This window comes from Aquila chrysaetos, chromosome 5, assembly GCF_900496995.4.
Source record: "Aquila chrysaetos chrysaetos chromosome 5, bAquChr1.4, whole genome shotgun sequence".
Lineage (NCBI taxonomy): Eukaryota > Metazoa > Chordata > Aves > Accipitriformes > Accipitridae > Aquila > Aquila chrysaetos.
The window spans coordinates 30,765,826-30,790,503 of record NC_044008.1 but is presented as its reverse complement, the minus strand read 5'-3'; the positions used below and the strand labels follow the sequence as shown (position 1 = coordinate 30,790,503).

At 36.1% G+C, this 24,678-nt stretch overlaps 1 protein-coding gene across 5 annotated transcripts in view; it reads right to left on the bottom strand.

Annotated features, from left to right (window-relative positions):
* IMMP2L (inner mitochondrial membrane peptidase subunit 2) overlaps positions 1 to 24,678 on the bottom strand; it is a 476,942-nt gene that overhangs the window by 140,648 nt on the left and 311,616 nt on the right. For all 5 annotated transcript variants that reach the window (XM_030015024.2, XM_030015022.2, XM_030015019.2 and 2 more), the window contains exon 4: positions 14,502 to 14,567. In XM_030015024.2, the coding sequence (XP_029870884.1) occupies positions 14,502 to 14,567 (66 nt within the window). The remainder of the gene's footprint in view (positions 1 to 14,501; positions 14,568 to 24,678) is intronic.

The following is a 24,678-nucleotide window of genomic DNA, read 5'->3' as shown; positions in this document are numbered from 1 at the left end:
GAGTGACTTGTGTGCCTACACATAAGTGACTGGTGCTATTTTAGGTAGTCTACTGAGACGTCCTCATGACAAGGGCAGCTATAACACAACATTCAAGAGAATTATGCCTTTCTGAAGCTGTAGCTTGTAAAGACCAGACAGGATAACTAGGACATCTAAAATGCCACTAGACAGGTATGTTTAAGCAACTGAATCCCACCTATAAAGCCTGTAAAACTTACAGTTTTCCTTTGGAAATTAAAGGTTGTACAGAAAGACTTCTTTAATTCATCACTCAGCTTTCAATGGTTTATTATAGAAGACTTCGGATTCAAAAACTTCAAATACAAATTCCATTATTTTCTTTCAGCACTGAATATACAACATGGAAAGTGGTCATAGCAGAAAATTAATTTCAATTAATTAATTGAAACACCTAAATTTCAACACCTAAAGAAGTAGCCACTAAGCGAAGAAGGAAAAAACATCCTTCAGCAACATAAGCTAATACCTTGCCCTTGTCCAGGCAACAAGTTAGCATCTAACAGATAAGTACAGCAGAACAGAATTGACCAGCTAAAAGATCAAATTTGCCAGAAACTTCCTAAACTCTGGTAAAAGACAACCGTGGGTCAAAGAGTAGACGTCCAACATATCTTGGCATGTTCTAAATTATCTTCACATGCCTTTGTATGAAGCAATAGTGTATACAGATCTCTAAATATTTCTAAAAGACTCCTCAAAATCTGTTATGTACATCAAAGGATACACAGGGAAAAAAACACAATTGCCTATGCAGAAGCTCTTACAGACTGACTTTAGCACTGGTACAAAGATGTATAGAGGATACATGAGCACCAGGAGTGAGGGCAGGGGGCGGAGAACAGAAACATAATTTCCTAAAATGTTCCCTAAAAATTAAAAAAAAAAGAAGGAGGGTTATAGGATGAGTTATGCTACACTGCACTACACTAGCTGATTAACTGTTGATGCAGGTATTTCTCCTGTGAATAGTTAGTTCTGTCCATGTAGAATATTTAAGTCTTCACATTAATGAAGTCTCAAATTACCTACAAAATGGTTTGGCTTTTCTATTTCATCATCATCATAAAAATTCACATTATCCACAGAGAAATGAAAGGTAGAGCTGTTGCCCTGTGCTTTAAGGTTTGTCAGATTGGGGGCTTTCCCTTTACAGCCTTGTAACCTTTCACTTGTAGCACTGAAGTCCGCTTTTGACTTTGTAGTCTTTCAGTGACATACCCCAAGGTTGCTGTGCCAATACTTGTAGCTTGTACTCCCAAATGCTTTTGTCCTCATGGCCTTGTGTCATTGAATTGCAAGACTTTGATATGTGTCTGATGTTGGGTTTCTCGTGGGAATGGGTTAAGACTGATGTTTAAGTCACCCTTTCTCCTCCCACCCCTCTTTCACCTCTCATTTCGTAGCTTTTGGTTTTTAACTTTATGGTCAGGAATATGTAGAGCTTGGTAGATAACATTAGTAGATAATTATTATTTAAATAGCCCAGAAGCAATATCCAGAAATACACATGCACAGAACTTCACAACCGGTTAAATGAGTGCAACATCTGTACCTGGTCAGTGTGCTGCAGTCTGCACCATCAGCACCAACGTGTAAAACAAACCACCTGGGATACCAAGGTGGTCCTACAACTGTATAGTCACTGTGGGAAGTGTTCAGGGGAATATCTGTGGCACTGGAGAAAAGGCTGGGAAGAGGAGACTTGCCTGGAGATGTCCCAGTCTCTTCCTTTGCAACTGGCCACTGGTTTCAATTCTCTTTCTTTGTCTCTCTTTTTTTTTCTTTTTTTAAATTTTCAAAGGAAGTTATTTTTTTCATTAATAGTATGTATACCATCAGCTATGGACCTCACAGGTAAGCCTGTCTGTTCGGCCTTTGAGTAACACAGAGAATACTCCAGATTTAAAGAAGCCTTCTACAAAAATCAGTAGACATGTATGTAGCATTCCTGATATATCTGCTATTTTTGCCCATGTTTGGGTAATATCAAGCATGAATGACAGAAAGAAGATTAAGGATGCTACTAATGATAACAGTGAAACAGTTGAATTCTATGTGGCCCAGCCAGAAGGAAAGTAATTATAAAAAAATTGACATTAACTATACTTACATATTCTCTGAAAAAAGAGAGTGTTTGAATTGACAGAGGGAAACAGTTTGGTTAAAAAGTCCTCAGGCATTAGTTATTACTTCAAAAATTGACTCAAATTTTCAGATTCTATGTAGCAGAGATCCCAAAAGAATATATCTAAAGCTGATCTAAGTGAACCTGTTCAAACATCATCAATATTTCCCAGCAGAAGACGACAAGAATTAGGGATCTCTAGGTAACCTGTCAGGAAACTAAAGCTTTCTTTAGAGAAATACAGAAACTCAACCGAAGAAGCAACATCCTAACAGGTTTATCACATCTCTCAAATAATTAAAAACGTTCAAGACTTTTTAGATAAATAGTTTGAGGAAATAGAAGTGCAAACACTGCAGCCAAACATCAGAAAGTGTTTTCAATTTCACTATCTAAATCTGACAATGTAAAAAAACATAGTTGAATTTTGTCTTCATATAGAAAGAAATGTAGCAGTTCACTAACTGCCTTCCATACATATGACACAATTTAGCCCTCTTCTATCCCATGTGAGACAGCTCTTGATAGAGACCAGCAAGTACTCCACATTTACCTCTTGCTCCTTGCAAAGAAATTAGAATTAATATCAGCTAAATCAAACTTACAGGAATGAAACATAATCTGGTACCTAAAAAATTCCTTATGTCATTTTGGCCTTTATCTTTTCATAAGTTGGGCTCAAAGAGTTAATTGGGCTGAAATAAACATTAGCATAATGCCTAAGGATACAATTTTTTACCTGGCTACGGAGTGTTGGCAGCATAGATGCTGAACCTAAACTGTAGAATAACTCATTAGGAAATATGCAATAGCTGTGGCAAGATTTACTACAAATATGCTTGAAGTGTTTTTAAAAATTAATATTATGCTGCTATGCTTGGCTTAATTAGCTTTCTTCTTCATTTACAAAGCATATCTGTCTGGTTTATGAACTTAGTCTCTATTCCCTATTCTTGAAAACCTGTTTAATTAAAGTTTTAACTACTGCATAAGCTTTAGAAACAGTAGAATGACTTTTATTACTAGAAATCTAAATCCTTCTTTTAAATATTATCATACCTACATATAATGTATCGGAAATATGGCAAGACATGCTCCATAATACTCCTGAATAGACACATGACACTGCTACTTTTAATTATACATGTCATCCATTTCCACTATGTTGCATGTAGGCAATTTTGGGTTTTTTGCACAGAAAGTTGCACTAGCAGTGGAACTGTGATTAATTTAGCCAATCACCAAGTCAGTCCCCTGAAATCCATTAAAGGTCACCTTACTTTTTTAGGTACGTACCCATTTCTAATCTGTTCGTTGATTTCCTCATCCATTATTCTATTCTATCTCTTTTAGAGGTCCATCACTTATTAGACTCCCACCTCTACCAATAGGGCACTATGCTTTGGTTTTCAATTATAGCAAATCCTATCACAATCTTTTTCAGCATTTATCACTTGCTCCCCTTCATGCTATAATAAATGATTAAATACTAATTTATTTTTGCTATATATACAAAATTGAAACCTAGTCATTAGAAGTGCTATCTGGGATATACCTGAAGTTCTAGAAATACATGACATACAGTTTATCATAATATATTTTTGGCTGCATATTAAAAAGCTTGTGGCATAATGGTCAGCAAGCAGAAATTATTTGTGCAATCACTGCCAACAGACTACAGTAAAGCAGAAAATGTTTTTGGCTCCCCTATGCACAGCTGCTGGAGACCCCACTTAATGACTTGTTACCCATTATACCCAAAATACACTACAGTTTCATCACACAATTTACTCCACAGAAGCAGAATGTCAACAATAGTCAGTTCTACAATAATGAAAAAAGATAATAGTCATTTTCCCTCCTATTCTCATTTGAATCTCATAACCACTGGGGTGATCAATTTCAAAACCTTATTAGTTCTGCTACTGTGAACTATTCAGGCCCTCATTTCAAGATCAGTTTGCAGTGCAAAACTATGGAGGCAATCTTTTTAAATGAACAATTTACAATTAATATTTCTGCCAACATATATTTGCAAGCTTTACATAATAGCAAACACAATAATTTCAAAATTTTCAAATTAAAACATGGGCAATTATTCCGTATGGCTGACAAACAGTGCTATAAAATACACACTGGCACTAAAAAACTGTCAGGCTGTAAATCTAATGAAGAAAAGAAGCAAACAAATGGGAAACTTTATGCTATTCTAAATTAAAAAAAAAAAAAAAAGAGATAAAGCATCATCAGTTAATTCTGTATTCATTACTCCACTCAATGGAAAAATATGAAATGTATAAAATCAATTCTAAATCTTTGAAGCGGTGACATTTTTTGTATTATTTACATATGTTCTTATCCCCCAAAACATTTTCTTTACATATGCTCTTATCCCCAAAAATGTTTTAACCAGATTTTTAGTTAGACTAAATTAGCCTGTTTCCATTAACATTACCAGAGCTAAGACGGTTCATACCAGCTGAGACTCTGATCCGATGAGAGTATGTTCAGATGATCACAAATGGCAGTGTCGGTGCATTTTAAGAAGTTACTGTGCTTCAGCTGGAGTTGATAAGCAGACATGTGGTCCCCGTCAGCTCATTGCAATGCCAAGTACATGGCGTTCACTTAAGCTGCCTTCATGGTTCCAAAAGGGAGCCCAGGTGAAAGCATTGGAAAGATGAGCATTTAGGAAGAACACTTTGGAGGCGAGCTATGCTTTTTTTTTTTTATCTACAGCATCCAAAGTGATGCGACTGCTGTTGTTTCCTTACACGTGAGTAGAGATGGAAATTAATCTTCTTCTTTAGACTGGAGTGGTATCATGCACGTGGTCAGCTTACAGGAGTCGCGTTGAGGGAGTAGTACCTTCAGCTGTGTGGGATGGAAGGAAGGAGGGAAGAGTGTGTGCGTGTGTGTGTATGCGTGTAGAAATGGAAGGGGAGCAGAGAAAAGCAATACCTTTTAAAAACCACCAACTCACTCACTTGCAGTTACCTGACCATTACTTGATTTGAAAGGAACAGAAAGTCTGCTTAATTCTTCCTTCAAAGGAGACAATGGAATTCAGACAAAAACAAACAAACAAACAAAAAAAAATCATCATTTGGGACTCTGAAGCCAGGATAACGATACAGATAATGAAACAACCCCATACTGAGTCTAGTTCGCAAGATAGTTTTCTACTTATTTGTAGGTGGATAAAACTCTTTCACTGTGTCCCTGGCTGAGTTCAGTACCCTAAATATATTCAAGATAGAGAGAGGACTTTTTTGAGGCTGTAAAATGAAATAACCAGTAAGATTTATTTACATTATTCAGAGTAGACTCTTCTGTTTCAGCATGTTTTGCTTCAATTTGCAAACATAACAATATCCTGTATCCTAATACTGCTCAAGCTAATAAAAATTGTCCTTTCGATTTACAGGAGGGAAGTGCACAGAATTACCAGGTTCTGAACCTTGTTTGCCTTCCAGTACACAAAGAAAAATGTGCTGCCGACAAACACATGAACTTATTGTTTATTTTCTGGGATGAGGATCCCAGGGAGTTCAGTTAATGGCTGTCCCACATGTTTTTTATGTGAGCATAGGCCTACAACATCTTTTATCCTAACTTCCTCTTCTGTAAAATGGGTTTAATACTATTTCCTTCTTCCTACCCCCATCTTTGTTTTGTCATACTGAGCTTTTAATGTGATACACATAAATGAGCATCACAGTTGAAATGGAGCTCAACTATCCAGAAACTACTTAAGCAGACATCTGAACATTGAGCAAATGAAGTCCTAAATTGCTCAGGACAAAGAGCATTTTTACTAAACACACCCTTTATTCTGATGCCTAAGTATGGATTTCAGTGCCAGATTTCAGACCACCAAGGACATTTGTGTCCGTAGCTTAGAAAGCAAAAAGGAAATAATTTGTGAAAATTAAAATACATGAAAACATTTTATTAACTATTGGATTTTTTAAATGTTAGTGCATTTTATTCACTTGCTGCTCACTTTTTAAAAAATCTTCATAAAGACAACCTATTGAGCTTCCCATTGAGATGATTATACTTGTATGCATGTCTTCTCTAACCATCTGATGTCTTGGCAGCAAATCAACTTTCAGTGAAACAGAAATCAAATGTGTTTCTTTAAAGAAAAATGCCTACAAAAGACATGCTCTCTTAAATGAGATGAATACACTGCATCTGTTTAAGCTTCCAACAAAGATAACGTTCCTCTAAATGTGTCATAACGTATTTGAAAATTAGTATCAGATATTGCAGGATAGTTCAGGTTGGGAGGGCCTTCAGGAGCTCTCTAGTCCAACCTCCTGCTTACACCAGGGTTAGCTACAGGATCAGGGGAGGTTGTTGAGGGCTTTATCCAGTCGGGTCTTGAACGCCTCCAAGGATGGAGACCACAGCTTCTCCGGCAACTGCCCCGCTGCCTGACCATCCTCATGGAGAAAATTCTTCTTCCATCCGGTCTGAACCTCTCTCATTTCAAGTTATGTCCATTGCCCCACTATGCCTGGCTCCACCTTCTTGCTAACCTCCCCATAGGTGCTGGGGGCTTGCTGTTAGGTGACCCCAAAGCTTCCTCTTCTCCAGGCTGAACAAGTCCCGTTTCCCCAGCCCGTCCTGACAGGGCAAGTGCTGCAGCCCCTGACCAGCTTGAGGGCTTGGGGCCCTCTGCTGAACTTGTTCCAGATTATCAATGTCTTTCCTGCCCCAAACTGGACGCAGAAGTCTGTGTGTGGTCTATGAAACGATGGTATTTTTCTTTTCCTAAAACAGCTTTTGTGTGTACCACAGCCCTGTTCATAATGTTTGTGTTTAAAACCTACCAAAAGGCCTCAACATCCTAGACAATAATTTTGTAGGAAATAAAGACCTGCCTATTAGTAGTATTATCCATTCTTACATTGGGCTCTACTCAGTGTCCAGCACATGGAAGCCAGTCAGGAGAAGTAAACTGGTTACCGTAACTCTGCTGGATATTTCCACCGTAGAGAACTCCACAATTGACCAATGATGGGATAAACCAGCAGAAGTTACATGCTCTCAGGTGCTGGTGTAAGCACCGTCCAGACAGGCCATGATACTTCAACAGTACTTTTCCCAACTCCTCTCCCAGATTTCTATTCTCCATCCTTGTAGTTTTCAATGATAAAGACATAAAGTGCTTGTCTGCCTCTTTTCTCTTAATTCTATAATCCATATTAGCACAAAACAGAATGGTACTTCACACAGCTACAGCTAATGCTGGCAGTAAGAGTCTGCAGACACAATTCCTGCATATACTAGAGTATACTTCACAATAACCATGGGCTGCATAATTACAGGGATTTATTGAAAGTCATGGGAAATGTTACTCCAAGGTGCCTACAGAGCATTTAAAAAACTTCCCCACTGTTTATTACTCTGGAAGATTAAAATAGTCTTTGAACACTACCAAGACTCGTTATGCACAGTGTTCACGGATATGCCATCTTAAAAGAGATGCTGCTTTTTTGCATTTTAGAGTGCTGCTTCTCTAATTAAACAACAACAACAACAAAATGAAAAGAAAATAAAAGAAAAAAAAAAGAAGAAATAATAAAAAACCCCTTTCTCCCTCCTGTAGATGCAGCTGTCATTTGTGTCTTGGTTCAGATGCACACTAATAGAGAGTAGCTGAGTACATATTGCAATTGCATACTCAATTTTCAGTACTCTTGGGTTTAGTCTGAATAGTAACTCTGTGAAAACTAGTGTTCTTGATGGTATCTCTTTTATTGCCTCTTAGTGTTGTCCAAATCAAACCTCCTCACTTCAGAGGTAATAGGATATGTTGTTTCTTTTTTCTATAAGCTAACGCTGCAATTTCCGTACAACCTCAGAGAATCATATTACATTGTCTTTTTTCCTTTAATATTAAGAGTTCCAGAGGTCATACTGGGTCTACATTGTAATTCCATTGCTTTCAGTGAATTTTGACAAATGAAACCAACTGAAATATCAGAGAAATGGTATTGATGATACACACCATCTTTTAGCAATCTTGTTGCTGCTATTTGTACTTTTAAGAAGAAAATATGGCTTTAAAATATTATGGGTATTAAAGGAATGAAGACCTTACTGCATGGAGCAATGAGTAAATACTGCTATAATATTAACACTCACACATTCCAATGTGGAAAAAGCCATAAAAAATTAGTCTGGAAAACTATGTCTTCTCATTTTTTGCATTTTCATATTTTTTGCCTTTGTGAAAAATTATTTTTCCCTGTATTTTCTGAAAATAAAAGATAGCACATTTGTACATTTTTTTCCTGAAGTTCAACATTCTATTCTTATTCTTTCTGTCTCTCCATGCACCTTCCTCAAATATGAGGCAACCAAAATCTAATGCAAAGCAAATAATTTCTCCTTATTTTATAATGAGTATGAAGAATGCCAAATTTTAGAAATCCAGCTTTGCAGACCTTCATTACTGGGCCTAAAGATCTATAGAACCTTAGAAATTCATTATGGATACAGAAAATCTTCATTCCAGGTTTGTCAGATTGTTTTTATAGCTTAAAGACACTGTACCAATATACATTCCTATCATTTGCATTTACAGAAATGGAGTCCAGTCATGCAAGGACTCTGCATATGGAAATAGAATCAAAATCAATGGAAACTATTTAGGAGACCTGCAAGGATACGATCAATGCTGAAGAGTCATGACAGAGCAGTATAGCTGGAACCTAATAAAAGCTTTCATTGGCTTAAAAAAAACCCATCAGTACCTAACAATAAATACTGCAAAATAAACTGCATAAATCCTATGACATATGCATTCTGTGCATATGGTGACAAGAATCTTTTGGAAGACGAAGAGTTTTTCATCTAAGGGGTAGTTTGACTGCTACTACATCCTTTAGATACATAAACTACAAGGACAGAACAGTATGAAGACTGCAATTAGTTAGACAAAAGGAAAGATGTTCCAAAGTTTGTAATCTCTGAGGACAGTGCTGTGTCTTTGTAGAGTACAAGCAGTTCTCCTTGCTGTCGATCTCACTAGCACTCTTGTCAGTATGGATCCCCACACTCACAGATCTATACTCACAACCCAAAGTCAAAGACAATGGACTTTGAGGAAGAAGGCGACAGGATACAGCCATAAACATGGCCTGTATCATGATCTACTGTGATTCCTAGTCTTTTGATGCCTTTTACTGATATTCCATTTTTCTTTTCTAACTTTGAGCCATTGCAAGCAGTACTTAGCACAACACCAGTACCTTGGCATAGCTGCCAGAGGTTTTTGTGTGTGTCAGGGGTGGGGGGGATGGAGGGGGAACAAGACGACTCTTACTACAGCACTAGCGAACATAAAATGATTTCTGTGTGATTAAATGGCAAAGGTCTGGGTGCAATTCCTGCCAGGTGGTTGCCCTGAAGATGTTACATATAGAGACATTCTTATGCCACAACACTGGCAAAGTCTGAGTTTTTCTGAAGGTTGTTCTGCTTCCTAGAGGCCGGCAGTAATTTTATGGTATAATCTAACACAAGTCGCTATCAAGTAGTAGAGTCTCTGCATGAAGACAGCCGTTTTGTTGGACAACCATCCTTGATCCTCAGTGAAAACAAATAGCAGCCACAACTGTCTGATGAAATTGAGCTGGTTCAGTAAAAAAAAAAAGTAAGAAAATTTGTTGATTGTCTTTTTCAAACTGAAGGGATACTGGACACCACCTACTCACTGAGAAAAAAAAAGCAACCAAACACCTGCATGGAGTAGTGAACAGTTTTGTTTGAAGCTGAAAGGGTTCTCCAACAAGTGGACAGAATGACCAGATTTTGGTTATATTTTAAGGCAGCATGGCTTATAATGTAAGGCAGCATGAAGTCATACCACGATTGCTGCATTTAATAGCTGCTGATGGGCTTTATTTCTATTAATTCTCTACTTCTTTCTCGAACCCCTTTATATCTCTGTCCTTCCTAACATTCTGTGGCAATAGTTTCTGCAATTTAATGATGGACCTTGCAGTAAAAGTTGAAAAATTACTGAAGCTTGGTTTAGGCCTACAGCCTAATAATATAACGATCTATCTCTGTAATGCTTTGAGAAGCAAGGAGTATTTCCTTATTCACATTTTCAGAGCAGTTTTGCAAGATGCAACACTTAAATGCAACATCATTTTGCTGAACCATTCGGTCCTCAGAACACTGACTCCTAAATAGGCTAACAATATCCCGGGACAAAACTTTAAAAAATTACTCTTCCTAGGGGCTTGCAAATCATTCCTAAATCAGGTATTGTATTAAGAAGCAAACAATTATATGAAAGAAGCAGGACTGACACACCAAGCTCCTGCAGACCTGTGCAACTGTGACAGACAGAAGGAATACAAATTAGTTCAGCAGGTTACTGAACAGACTTAATTTTAAATGTTACTAGTTTAATCCCCATTTTGGCTTACTTCACATGAACCTTCATTTATTTGTGTTACTGAAAACATACCATAACTCACCTGTGATAGATTACTATAGATTTTTGAATTTCCACTAGTGCATTTAAGATAAATGAGTTTTAATAAGCTTAATTTCAAGTTATTCAAAGTGTTTTATAATACCAACATTAATTTTTAACAAATTAGATTATATTGACTTCTAAAATAAGGCCTCCTTTGGAAGAATTATCATTTAAAGAGTCCTCAGGAACCATTGTAATGATTTCCTACTTAAAGTTAATTCTCCCATGAATACATGGAAGACAAAACAAAACCTGATCTATGGGAGCTACACTTTGCAATATTGTCTATATACAAGCTGACCTATAGATTCATTCTCAAGGGCTAAATGGTGATTTTCTGTCTAGTCTTTAAATTCTTTTGAGGAGGAATTTCTACTAGCTTATCCAAATTAAATTATCTGTTACAGGTTTGTGGCATGTACCACATGCTTCTGGGGATTTACAAGACACTACCAAACTCACTTCACCTGGATTACCAACTAGACTGGAAACAAGAATAGAAAATTGAGATGCCAGAATATTTATTCGGTGAGTTTGTAGCATTTTTCAATCCCTCAAAGCATATTTCAAAAAGTGAAGTACTATGTAATCCATAATGTCAGACTACCTGAAAAATACAAAATGAAAGGTCAAAATGGACCTATTATAGATATCTCAACTACACTGCTTTTCAATGTCACATTTTTTTCTTATTTAATGCTTTTAGAAATGAAGAACTGAAAACCAGGATTTTTCTGCTGTGGAGTCACAACACTTGAACTCAAGTCAAAATATAAGGAATCTTCCCTACGGTACTAATGGCTCTGCTTATTTGATTTTTCATTACTTTCAGTAATTAACAAAGAGTAAAATGCTAACTAACTTATTTTAATTGGTAAGATGAGAAAACACAGCATTCATGTGACAAATTATCCCTAATCGTGCACCAAATAGATTGGATAAAGATAATTCATTCATCTGTGAAAGCGTAACTACAGACTCACAGACCATATTGTCTACCACCTATCTCATGGAGCACTAAATGAAAATACCTTCCAACTCACAATTATTTGCAAATCTTTCTTTGCAACAGAAGACTGGAAGACTCACCACTGAAAGCGGGTATTAATTAATTCTGTCACATGACACCAAGCAAAATTTGCAGAGCAAATTTGCAGACAGACAGACTTTGTACATTGCACTGACCTTCCAGATAAAATATCTAACGCAACTCCCTGTATAACCACCACTCTCTGCGAAACCATTGCACCCACAAACAGCCCCGTAAGTGCTAGAACCCCACCATATCTAACTGATGATTCCTATTTTTCTGCACCCTGGAACTGAAACGACTGCTCTGTAGTGAGACTGGATGTTTTCTCAGCAAGAAGGAATTCTGATTGATCAATGGAGCAGCAAAAGGCTTGAAGAAGTGGGGGTTTTTAGCATGCAGGCATATATAGTCCATTTCAAAGACTTGATATTAGGAACCAGGATGTTCAAATATTCCTCTAAGGTCAGTATATATTAGTTGTGCATCATGTTTCACCCACACCAAAAAAAGAGTCAGAACGTTAGGGAAAAGTCCCATACTTTCAGATACATTTTTGTACATGATCCATGTTACTTTCAATTTCATTCAGAGCATCATTTTATGCTGATCAGGAATAATTCAATATACAAAAATATATAGACATAAAATCTTATGATATCAAACCCATTTTTTTTTGGTTTGTAATAAAGACTGTCTTCAGATATCAAATAGGAGTTGAAATCTTCTATTTATGTTTTCTATGCATGCTTTCAGTTACCAGTTGTCTGTTTCAGTCACAAATATCCTAGTCACATATCTGCTTGCAGGATCGTTACAAAAATAATACATATTTTAGAAAAATCTTGCCAGCTTTGCTGTTTTATCTTATTATCTAAGCTTTTGCTTTACCCTAGTGCTATGGAAAGTGACAAGTATTACTTACATTTCCTACACATACACAATTAAGGGACGATAATATGTAATAAAAACTTAATAAGTTATAATAGTTGAGTAATTTATTCTTTAGCTAAAAACTAGTTTCTACAGTTAAAGCAAAAAGCTCTGGGACAATTTTCATGCGTTCAAATAGCAAGAATGCACATCTGAATTACTGAGATTAATATTTTTATCAATAAATTAATCTAACCTGTTTTACCAAAGACCAATGAGGATCATCATACAGTCTTCTGTGCCCATGAGTCATTCACTAACCTACAGGCTCATCAGTATTCTGCACACACTCCCACAGCTGTTATGCCCCACACCCTTGTCCATTCGGCCAAGAACACCCACAGAAGTTAATGAGAAGTACAGAGTCTTAAGGCATTTGAATGTACAGCATTATTGATTTCCTACAGCTGGAATTTAAGTTATTAAATGTCTTTTGTGTTATCAAAAACTACATTCAGTTTCAAAAATTCAGACAAATATGTTAATAATATAGAACAGTGAAAAGTAACACTTGAAGTTGCCTTGTATTGCTATCTCTTTCTGACGTTGCTACAGAAATGAATAGGCATACTGAATCATGACTACCAGTCTTATCACTTATACGAATTACAGCACTACTATCAACTACATCAAGGAATAAGTACCTTCTCTAAGGACATAGGTATGTAAGAGGCATCACTCAGTAGCACACACTACTCCTATGTTTTTAGATCTTTAAAGTGATAGCTAGTTTTAGCTGTAGATGTCCATAGTTTTTTGACATCAAATTATCTCCTTAGTGTCTGTTATTTTGGATATTTTGCTTCTATAGAGATGTCAGAATTTATTTCCACTTCTCAAACTGAGATGATTCAGAATTTTTCAATAAAACAGAAATTACATCGACTGCAAGAGGGAAAAAAAGAAAAAGGACACAGACATATTCCATAGTGCCCAAAAGCCCACCGGTGCTGCTATTAACTACGGCTCATTGAGACCACACTCACATCCTTGATTTGAATTGCAGCTGCCAAATACTTCTTAAGTATTCACTACACCAGAGCAAGAATCATCATCTAAATGAATTGAGTCTCAGTCTGCCATATTGTCTGAGAGCTCCCAGGGTCATTCATACCTTAGTGTGGGAAACTAGGGATTTACTCTCCCAGCTCTATGTCAATTCTATTCTGTACCTGGGAAAACGAAACCTTTTCAAACAAGCATTTTCATCAAAATAATACTGTTCTCACAAAAACTTTTGATTTACATCTACTAGTAATTTATTTCCACCCAGCCCCAGTAGGAAGGTCTATCTGTCAGAGTAAACCAAGTCTTGAAGTACTCTAGAGTCTACTCTTGCTACAATTTTTTTTCTGATAGAATAATTGACTCCAATTCAGTTCCACCATATTCCCCACAGATTCCTACACACTGCAGTGAAGACGGTCATCTATGAGGGTTCTTTGTCTCAAAAATAAAATAAAATAAATAAAAAAACCCAAAACAAACCTGAAACAAACAAACAAAAACCTGAAAATCCACCCTACTTTTATTTGCCAAGCACAGTATGAAACAGCAGCTGGACTCTCTAAATGAAAAATCACAGCCCTATAATCTTATTGAAAAAATGCTGTACAATTGCCTGCCTTGATATGTGGCAGAGATATTCTAAGAAACAAGCATTATTTGCACCCATGTACCTTTCATGAGAGAGTGAGCAGTTTTGTGTAGCACTTCTCCTCTCATTAAAAAGGAGACAGGTACAATGCTGACATCCCTGTTAAGAGTAGATAGAAAGAAAATACTAGAAAGTTCTCGTTGTCTAGGATACTGATTTAAAATCCACTGAAAAGCTGCACTATTCCTATAAAGACTCAGAGATTAAGGCTTAAAATACTTACTTGATAATGTCTCCTTCAAGAGCAATCACTCGTTTAATGATCTTCTGTTCAGGGTTTCTAGGAGACCTGAGACAGGGGATAAGGTTATACAATCAGTGATGTTCCCATTGTTTTAAGAAAATGAAAAGAAATTCCACAAAGAAATAGACATTATTAAAGTCATTAGGAGATTCCATGTTCTCCTTGATATAGCACCAATCATGATGTTCCACGCTGAAGTGAAGCTACTGTAATCATTCTCATTGCAAACCATCATTGAAAAGCAGATGCTGAAAAATGGCCTGCTTACAAAGACCACAATAATCAACATACCTTTTATCATGAAAACCACACTCCACAACATTAAAAGTAGAATGTCCCACTACCAATGAAGAGGGTACCTTTGCAAATAGATTAATGTATTAAAACCTGAATTCTCCATTATATTGTGTTCAAACATTCCTGTCGTTCACTCACTTTGGGAAAAAAAATCTCCCTGTGTTATGTTAAAATCTATCACTAACTTAGGTAAACCTTGCCTCAGAAATGGTGGAAGCTTAAAAAAAGTTGTAAAATTTTCTGAAAGTTTCAGCTTTATCCAAAGCTTCTTAATGCAATACCATGCTTTCACTTGAAGTTATTTTCCTATAAGCATGTTTTATTGAATGGATTCTGATCATGCCTTACATAGTATTATAAGTAAGCAAAGCTGAACTTGTATGCCCCGCCTGAATACTCCAACTTCCTCGATGGATATTAATAGATAGGACTATTAGAAGTGTTATTCTACCACAGTTATGACAGGTTAATGTAGACATATGTGCACCATAAAATTTCTTCCTTTTCTATATACTTTACCTCTTTTTTTTCTATTCTTCACTTTTAATTACTTAACTATTCAAACTTAGTAGAGCGTTTTCATGTTATTTAAGAAATTCTTTTTATTCGCTGCTTGTATATAGGAAAGTCAGGGAAGGAAAAAATGGTTTTCATTTTCTGATGATGCTTGGGCTTTATTAGACTCCAAGTACAACCTGCTACACATGCAATTGCAAGAGCTTTATATTACAGTTTTCATGCCTAAAAACACTGGCCATGCCATCCTCACAACAGACCAGTACCTTTGAGCTCATCTCTGGTCAACTGGTAGCACGCTAAGATTACATTTTCTTAAAAAGCAAAGCTGAGATGAGTCTGGATGAAAAACTTGCCCGCAGTGCTGCATGACTAAAGGCATTTGCAGTTGACTTTCAGTTCCAAAAGTTAAACAGAAAAATAGTTTCAGACTTAGTTAATTTTTTTAATATGAAGCCAAAAAAGTATTCCAAACATTTTAAAAGTGGTGTGGGGTTTTTTTGTGTGTGTGTCAATAAATTTGAAATATATTTATATTTCAATGCAATGAAACAAAATTCAAGAAGTATAATTTTGAATTTCAAAATATCAAACAGTTTCACTTTACAGTTTGCTAAGCCTGAAAACCTTATTTTCACAAAGCAGTGAAGAGCAGTGAACATGAATAAGGACCATACTTTGATTCCCTAGTCATGACTGGAATTTTCAAATCATCATATCATTTACAATAATATTTTATTTAGCATTAATTTTACCCGAAGAGTTGTATATTCCAGTTCAGTCTTGTCTTTCATGTTCTTTATCAGGCTAAGAATACACATTTTTATAATATTTTACATGTCAGTCTTGGGAGGAATTAATCAAGTTTTAGATGCTCATATGATTTAAATATATGGATGCTGCTCCCTAGCAGGCTTCAATGCATACTCATTCAAGCACTGACCACCTCTTATTCTCAATGAGTGCACAGTCTAAGAAAAAACAACACACCTTTATTATTACAAGCTACTATAAATTAAAAATATTTGCAAAAATTACTTTACTGTTACTTGATTTAATTTTTAATTCATTTAGGCTCAGATTGCAATGTTTTCATGTAAAATTTAAGCAACGGAAATAACAGTACATAATGTGTCTGATGAACTGTGCGTTTCTTAAAGACTGAATGAAAACAAATTTTAAGTTTGCTCTTTCAAAATTCTGTTCTGGTTTAACACCTTACTTTCAAAGGTTCTTTGAAATACCCCATGTAAGCATTTTCACTTGATTAGTATGTATGTATTGTAATGTAATTACTGACCTCTCCCTTAATTTAACTTCCTTGTGAAAAAAATTGTAATGACCTTGAATAAACATCACTCTGAATCTGAGATATGAGTATTTGTTCGAAGAGTAGCTACTTTTCTGCCAGTAATGACATATTTAACCAAAACACATAATTTATCAGAAAGACTTCAAGGACTTCCTTGTAGATAGTTATTATAACTCAGGAATATTTTTAATATTTGAAGCCCGAATAGTTTAAAAATAAACTTTATACTAATGTTCTGATTATAATTCATGAAAATGGCAAAGGACTGGTAAGAGAGGGAGAAGGAGGCTCAAAGTGGCCAGCAACATGGGCACTTTTAGACCAAGGATTTTCAAGAGGCAAGCAGATTGTTTTGTTCAAGAGTCACAATGATTGAAGTAAGAGAGACTAGTTCTGAAGGGATGGATATTGATGCCTTCCTGAAAGGTGTTTAGTGTAACGCTGGGATTTCATTGATTATGGAAATCACAAAAACGTGCAGATACAGGAAATTTCTGTCTCTGAAATTTTACAGCAGGTATAGAACAAATTAAACAATAGAGAAAAAAAAGCCACAAATATTGTAACCAGTTACTGTTTAGTATTTCTCTGTCACTGATATCCGGGTGAGGTAACAAGCAATAATGTTTGGAAATGGGAGTCGTTCAAAACAGAAGGAAATAGAAACTGTTGATTTACCTGTTTGCACGTCTCCTAATTACACTGTATTTTTTCATTCTCCTTATATAAAAGGTCATATTCAGGCATGTCCCTTTCAACTGATATTGTGTGGGAAGAAATGAGATTTCTTACACACAGTGAATATATTTTGTCTCCCAAAGACGGCATTCAGAAGATATGAATATCATTAATATGAATTAATAACAACCATCCGTACATTTACCAGCCAGATCCATATCTGATGTTTCACAGGGGAGTCACCATTCCTTCACCATTTTCTAAATCAGCCTCTCAAAAAGCTAAGCTTACATTCTCCTCAGTAAAAATATTTCCTCATCTACATATAACCATTTTTAACAAGGCATGAATTAGGGACAGCAGTGCAAGCAGAAACAGTCAGAATGACTATGAAAATCTCAAGCACATTACAAATATTAATGCACAAGTAGCATTTAGCAGCGCATCAGGAATGGACTAGGAAACACATCTCTGGAAACTAAATTCACTTCTTAAATGCAGATTGAATTCTACTCCACTCATACTCACTTTTTGCTTTTCCATGAAGAAAAGTGGAAAACAGGCAAGTTTAGCAGTGTGTCCCTCAAGGCATTAGGTATGAGGATAACCCATTGTTACCAATTTCTCTTTAAACAGCAGTATTCTTTATTCAAGCACCTCAGGAGAATGACCACTGTATAATATAAAAAGAAAGCAATGGCCCGTGTAGCGTCCAAGACTGATAAATACTTTTTATTTCATCTGTCAAAGCAATTATTTAAACTTCACCTACAGATCACCTGATGGCTGGCTGCAAATAATAGAACAAAAAAGCAACATCCTCTCCGTCTGAAATACCTTCTGACAATGGGACAATTCACTCTGCCTTAGCAACAACTTCTAATTTGTTCCAAACTTTAAGGTTACGCACAGTGCAGTACAGAATTGCCAGCCTCACGCACAAGGACATGAATCATGATGTAAAAATCCAGATTCAGAGTTTTCTGACAAACAATTTACCAAGGGAAAATTAGACATTTGGTATGTATTTGTTTGTGGTTTTCCAGATGCAATCTTAGCAACTCAGCATAATTAACCTGTCACAATTAGCTTCTGGTAATAATCCTAGCTCCTTCTCCTAAACCTGTATGTTTGTCTTATTCTGTATTGACTTTCAGCTATATAGTCCTCATCTGCACCCAGCTTTCATTAAAAACTAATGAGCAATTCCACCACCATAAAAAAAGAGAAACAAATGCCCATGTCATCAAGACATCGTTACCTTTGGATTAAAGCCTCTCACATTTGGTCATTTGTTTGAAAAGGAATTGAGAGGGAAAGGTTAAGTAGAGGGGAAGGTAGATCACCCCAGTGATTAGGGCAGATTCAGATTCCTTATTCACCCACAGCAAGTACTTCAAGATACAATATTCTAACCTCCAGCCTACCCACTATTCTGGGGCAGGTCTCCCTTTATCTATCTGATTGATACAGCCAGAAAAAAAAAAAAATGCAGAATCCATAGGACCCCCCCTCCCCCCCTCCACACACATTCAGTTCTAAAGTTAAAAGATATGCTTTAGCAGAAGAGCACTAAGGAGTTCAATTTCCTTTTTAGAAAAAAAAAAAAAAAGAAAGAAAAAAAAGCTTTTCAGAGCCAAAGACACACTGCATGTTGTCATGGAGAGAAAATATTGTGAGAATGAAGACTGGACACAAAGCTTCAGCTGGTTTTTATCAGTGATGCATCCCCCAAACCACAATCTGAAATAAAGTAATAACTGACAAGTTCATAGGAAGAGGTTGTTTCTTGAGGAGGGACAGAATAATAGTTGAATCTCTATTAGAAAGTGACACTTTGTTGTATTTTAGGAAAGCACTGACAACTTTTCCTAATTATTACCTCAATATCGCTTCTCCCATAAAAATGAAACATTTATTTATGTTTTTATTTTTAATTATATACTCTTACAAACAACATACATATACACACACACATATTTATATACCCACACATAAATTTATACAAGCATCCATTCTTCTATTTTCGACACTGTATTGAGCAGTGTGGGATTGCAGTACTAGAAAACATGTTTACCAGGAAAGACGGGAGGAACAATACAGCCTGCAGGAAAATCCACTGTTTAGCAAGCGATTGTCAGACAAAAAAGCTGACAATTCTCTGAAGGCTTTCTCCTTTCCTGATTGAGCAACTGAATACTTCAGTCACTATATTGCTCCCAAACTTTTCCCTTTCCATCATTTGGATTATTTATTTACTCCAATGGATACTGTTCAGCACAATTTTAAATATCTGCTCCATGAGCTAATTAACATTTGATGAATCATGAAATTTCCATATTACTTCCAATTTTTGTATGTGTTATTTGACCCTTCTTTCATTCTTCGAGTTGTCTAACTATATTCTGCTCAAGAGTGCCCACAGCAAATCATGCTTAAGAGCTTGAAACGGAAGTTTCTCCAGGCTTTGAGAGAGAGAGAGTGCTTTTTAGGCTATATCCTAAGATGCCAGCAAGATAAGTGAAGGAAGGCGGTTGATTCATTTCTACTCTCCAAAGGGATATATTAACATGTATCACCAAATGCTATGAGATACCATTCCCTGCTGAGCATGCAGTCTCTGTAATAAATAAAAAAAGTAACCTACTGATCCTGGATAATGATCAAACACAATGTTTGATGCTCAGACACACAGCAGACACACCAAAAGCAATTATATTTTTCAACAGGTATTAGCACAATAGCTATCACAAAAAGAAGGAAGAAATTAGACCTGAGTAACAGTAAAGTCCAACTAAATAAATGCTACAACATACAATATTTTTTTTTCCTTGAATGAGCACTCAGATTTTTCTGGGTGCATGCATTAGAAAAAGAAGATAAGACCTTATACCGTGAACTCATAATGAAAAAGCAGCTAATGTATTTCAAACAGATAGCTTGAATTAGATACTTTGATGATCTATGTATGTTTAATGTTATCCATCCCTTATCCTAGTCAACCTGCATGGGTTTTGTGATCACTTTTGAAAATTATTGGAATTTTGATACTAACTGAGCATTTTCTAGAACAGGACAAATAACAGGGATTTATTAAAAAGTTGCAGTGAAAAGTGCCTGAAGTTTGCACTGTTTATATGTATGTATCTATGTATATGCATGTATATTACTGTTAGCATATGGCTTTACTTTTTATGAAATAGAAGCAAGATGTTTAGGCAGCAGCTGGACATTTGCCTTGAGATTATTCTCAGTTTACTTCAGATTGAGATTTATGTGATTTGATCATCATTTACATGGAGGCAACTGAAACAACGAACACTGAGTTGTTATAGCATGAACAGACTGAAATAATGAAGGCCATCTTCACAGACATTATTTCTGCATTTATTTATGTTGCTAATGCCAGATACTGAGAAGCATTTAACTCCATAAAACAGGATAAGGGGGAGTTTTTGAGATCTAACACTGTGATCCAAAGCCACTCAGTGACCTCTTCATTTCCCAAAACTAATTCCTGTCTGATCAAAAATACCAATGTAGTTCTGGTTTACATTTCTGGCAACTTCCAGAATTGCTGCAGGATGAAAAGTTAGTTGTTCATCTCCTTCTTGAGCCTTTTGGGGAGCCAGAAAATAGCCAGAGCAGTAAGTAAAATGTAGATGGAGCCCAGAATAAATGGCATTAATATACCTACAGAATTGGGAACCTCAAAGTACAGTTTTGGTGGCTTTATTTTTAAAACATGCTTGAAGGAAGAGGAAATAGAGAGGCAGTGGAGCGCTCTCATCGTTATTTTCTGACCTTGCTTAATAAGATAAACAGGGAGTTTTACATGGCTGCATCATACACTAGATAACGATGTTGACCCTCAAAAAAAGTTTTGTGCCCTTAGCCTATGATGAAGGAGCTTCCTGTTGCCAGCATAGCAGCTGATGCTCAAACTCTGTACAGTAGGAACTATGTAGCTATATCCGTTCTTTCATCCCTCCCAGTACTATAGCTATGATAAAACAGATCCAACATAGCCAAATCTAAATGTTGTATGAGAATGCAAATTTGCTTAATATATGCACATATTTTCTAAACCAAAATATTTTTAGTCCGTTTGTTTCACTTTTTTCCCAGTCCATAATGTTTATCTAAATTCCATACTTCTTTATGCAGATAATGAACCTGATAATAAACAAAATATTTAATTAATTACATCACAGGTTCTGAGACAATTTCTATATTGTGGAAAATAACACACACTATAATAGTGGAGGAAAAAAAAATGACCACCCTTAATTTATTCTTTTTTGTTCTCATTCCTGTTGTCAATTTCTATTATCTAGAATTGCTGCATTATATGTATCCAGTAACCAGGTCCAATATCTGTGTTCAGTTTGGACCCACCAGTACAAGAAAGATATTGACAAATGGAAAAAGTGACGGGCCACCAAAATAATAGTAACAGAAGAGTAATGTAACAGCAGTGGCTAAGGAAATTGGGTTTGTGCAGATCAGAGATGAGACAAAGAGTTTGATTACTGTTGTCATCTACCTAACTGGTGATTAGGGATTCAGACTTTTTGGAGAGGTGCACAGCAGGAGGAGGGAAGGAAACAGCATGAGTTGCAGCAAGGGAAATTCCAGTTGGATACCAGAAAAATTGTCAAACTGCGTGAGGTTAAGCAGTGGTGCAGGTTGCCAAGAGAGGCCAGGAATCACAGAGATACTCAGAGCTCAGCTGGACCCCAGAGAGGCTGGGAATCACGGAGATACTCAGAGCTTGACCGGACAAGGCTCTGAGCAGTCTGACCCAGCTTCAGAGTTGGGACTGCCTTGATTGGTTGGTAGGACTAGATAATCACCAGAGGTGCCTTACAACATAAGTTATTTTTCACTTCTAACTATGTACAGCCTTCAGTCTTATTCAAATATATGAAGAATCATGATGTTGATACCTTAAAAAAACCTATATTTTGTCTGGGATGCAGCCTCTGATGCCAGAAGAGACCATACTGATTACCTTAATTAACTGCTGGAGCCCACAGATTTTTTTTTTTTTTTTCTTTTTTCTTTTCTGTCTTTTTGGATAGCACCTAATTCTATTGTAAAGTATTTTTAGAGAAAGTTATGATATCTTGTCTCAAACATTCTAGTGACAATGAGTCTAACATCCAGAGAAATTACTCCAAAGTTTAATTATCCTTGCTATTAGGAAATTGCATCTGCATTCAAAATTGAATATATCCAACTTGAATTTCAATTTCATGCCTTCTCCTCCAAGGCAGAAAAGCCCTCAACATCTTATTTCTTCTTCATGCAGAAAGACTTAGGCACAACAGTTCTTCTTAAATTTCTCTTGGATTCATTAGCTAGAACTCCTTAAACTTCTTAGCATACAGTTCGTTTTCCAAATCCAAGACCACTTTTGTGACCATACTTCAAACTTCCTCCAACATTTCCGTTTTCTTCTTGGCAAACAGACATGAGAACCTAGTGTTATTCAGCTTGGATTATTACTATACTTAATAATAAATTAAGTAGAGTAGTCTGGTATTGTTATGCTGGCTCAGTGCAAAATCTCCTTCCTATTTCTTAATATTCCATTTTTTTTGCATATTCAGGCAAAAAGCTCATTCTTTTCATCCTAGGAGCTGATGTTGAAAGTATACAAAAAGTGACATCTAAACCCTCCTCTGAGTAAACTGCTTGCTAAAACAGTTAAGCAATAAGGTTTTGATTACTACTTGCACTTCACATTCTGTGAAGCAAGTTTTTGGATAGTAACCATGTGATTCAGGTCATGCTATAACGGCATGGCCGCCTTATTCCTTAATATTTACTGCCCTGTCTATCTCTGTAGTGTTTGCAAGCTTAACCAACAATTCTGAAGACAATTGACAAACCCAGTACCTAGCTTTGGATCACAAAGCAATCTGCTAGAAATATTACCACGCACAACTGTCTCTCCAACCATATCTACATCTTCACAGTTGAACTGAGCCTGTTTGTAATCTGTCTAATGGGGCCCACATTAATTCCATAAAAGGCAGGTTTCTAGATCAGGATATTATGTGGTAGTAAAAAGAATTGTTGAAGAAACCAAATATACTATATTATTGCCTTTATCAAGATGAGATTTATTCTAATTGTTTTGTAATTTTATTGATAAAAGATACTAGGATTGCTTGACAAAACCTATTTCTGAATTGATTGACCTTAACCAAATTTTAGATTCTGCTAATAGAATGAGAAATAAACTGTTCCTAAGGACCTTCTCTTTTTTTGTTTTAAACAGTGAAAAGTTATTGCAAGTCTTGAAGTCATTTGCATTTTTTCCTTTGTTTTTCTTCCCCTTCAACTGCTAAAGAGGCATTTTCTAAATGGTATTCCATACTACAAAAACTGTTTGAGTCCATGCTTGCTTGTAATTAGCAATGTTTGACCCAGTTTTGACTTAAAGAGTGTTATAACTTTAAAGGAAGTGACATAGATTAGCAATTTTTTCAAACAGAAACGTTATACAGAAATTGTATGTAATTTTGACAATGTTAGCAGATAACGAGAGCAACGGAAAACATTCTTCAATTGCTGCTAGATTCCCTCTGGGCTAAGTTTGAGGAAGCAGGCCCCAGTTCTAATAAATACTGGTTTAGTGAACCATTTTGAACATTCACCATTTTTCATCCATAATTTACAAAATAAGTACTTCAAGACAGCAGTTGCACCAACTGGTTAGGCATAAGTTCCAGTGATGCTTGATTTGCTCAGCAGCTCCAGTGGAAAATATGTACAAAGATATCATTAAAAATATGAGGAAAACTGTACTTCTAATAACATCCTGTAATTCTTAATTTAACTCCACATTGCATTAGCATTTCTTAGTCAAACCTCTGTTAGAAAGCAAAATCACTCACTGCCAAAAAACTATTTATTTTTACTGAAAGTAGTGTTTTATAATAATTACAGATTGCAAGCATGCACTGTTGGAAAGGTAGTATTTTATTTTTATTAAATTTTAAACACTTTGCACATAACCTAAAACAATGCTTCCCTGAAACTTCATGGGGAATTCTGAGCAATCTCTATACAAAAATAACAACATGAATATATCACCTGCATAAAGCCTCAGTAAAGGAGTCATACACTTTGCCATACACATGGAATAATTAGAACACATAAACAATTCTCTCAAGCTCTGCAGCTCTTGAATATCCACTCTTGTTCCTTCTCTCCTTTCTCACGGGCCCCCATTCCTTAGCTCCTCTCTACGTTCTGATTTAGTCTTGAGTTTTCAAACAGAGCAGGAACGTACCTCTCCGAGGGTAATACATTCAGAAAAAAACTAGCTTCCATGGCAAA